This window comes from Rhagoletis pomonella, unplaced genomic scaffold, assembly GCF_013731165.1.
Source record: "Rhagoletis pomonella isolate Grant_MI unplaced genomic scaffold, Rhpom_1.0 Rhpom_scaffold_07814, whole genome shotgun sequence".
NCBI lineage: Eukaryota > Metazoa > Arthropoda > Insecta > Diptera > Tephritidae > Rhagoletis > Rhagoletis pomonella.
This window is the reverse complement of record NW_023466341.1, coordinates 298-1,382: the sequence shown is the minus strand read 5'-3', so window position 1 is coordinate 1,382 and position 1,085 is coordinate 298. Positions and strand designations below refer to the sequence as shown.

At 32.9% G+C, this 1,085-nt stretch overlaps 1 protein-coding gene across 1 annotated transcript; it reads right to left on the bottom strand.

Annotated features, from left to right (window-relative positions):
* Window positions 1–201: 201 nt before the first annotated feature.
* On the bottom strand, window positions 202–800 carry LOC118755889. Its single transcript, XM_036490693.1, has 2 exons — window positions 692–800; window positions 202–621 (listed from the first exon to the last, which is right to left on the bottom strand). Exons 1-2 carry the CDS (start codon window positions 701–703, stop codon window positions 403–405), a joined length of 231 nt encoding a protein of 76 aa, XP_036346586.1. The 5' UTR covers window positions 704–800; the 3' UTR covers window positions 202–402.
* Between the last annotated feature and the right edge of the window lie 285 nt (window positions 801–1,085).

The following is a 1,085-nucleotide window of genomic DNA, read 5'->3' as shown; positions in this document are numbered from 1 at the left end:
CTGCAGAACTTGGCATTTTGTTATTTAAGACTATAGAATTATTTTCCTTGACCAGAACTTTGAATGATCCTGACTTTTTCTGCTATATGTATGTATGTATAAAATAAAATAAATTAAAAGAATCAAACATTTTTTTATTTTATGAATTAAAGCTTTTATTTATTTATTTCTTTTTTTTTTTAGTTTTTTATATTCATTTTATTTTGCATGGAAACATTGAAGGGACGCGTAGAATTAAGAAGACAACTTACAAAATAGTACAGATAAAGCCGAAAAAAGTATAAGTTATAAAAACAAAGCAACAATACATATGTATAACAAAACAAAGCTAATCAAGTCCATAAAAATGTGTCATCGCATATATTCCTTAAGTAAAGCCACTGTTAAACGTCTGTTTAAACATTAACGCAGGAAAGCAGTAGCATATGGATAGCTGTAGGCAGAAGCATAAGGATACGTGTAGGCGGCGTAAGGTGAAGTATAAGCGGCTGTGTAGGCGGCGGTGTATGGCGAGGCAGCCACATAAGGTGAAGTATAAGCGGCGGTGTAGGCCACTGGTGCGGCGACTACAGCTGGCTTGGCGGCGGCGCAAGCGAACATGGCGAACAAGCAGATGGCCAGCTGCAAAAGAATTGAAGGGGATAAATTGAAAAAATTTTGAAAATTAAAAATATAAAATTTTTTTACTTACGAATTTAAACATTTTTGAACGCGTATTGTGTGTTATTGTATCTGTAGGATTGACTACTGTAAGCTGTTCTAAAACAACTGATGACAATTCTACTAAGCTTCACGCAATTTATATGTGAAAATTTTCACAGAAAATATAATTTTTTTTTTTTAATTTGTAACCCTTTTTTAGCCATTGTTGGCTTTTCGATGTTGGTCACTTGCTTGAGTTGATACACTAATCATTACAGCAATTAAAAATTCACAGCGTATCCTCAAAATTAAAAATATATATATATATATATATTAAAATCATGCTCATTTGTTTACGTAGATATGTATTTATATCAAACGCAGCTGACAATTTGCTAGAATTTCTGCCAATTCTGTTGTCAGCGTCTGCGGTAACCGCCAAT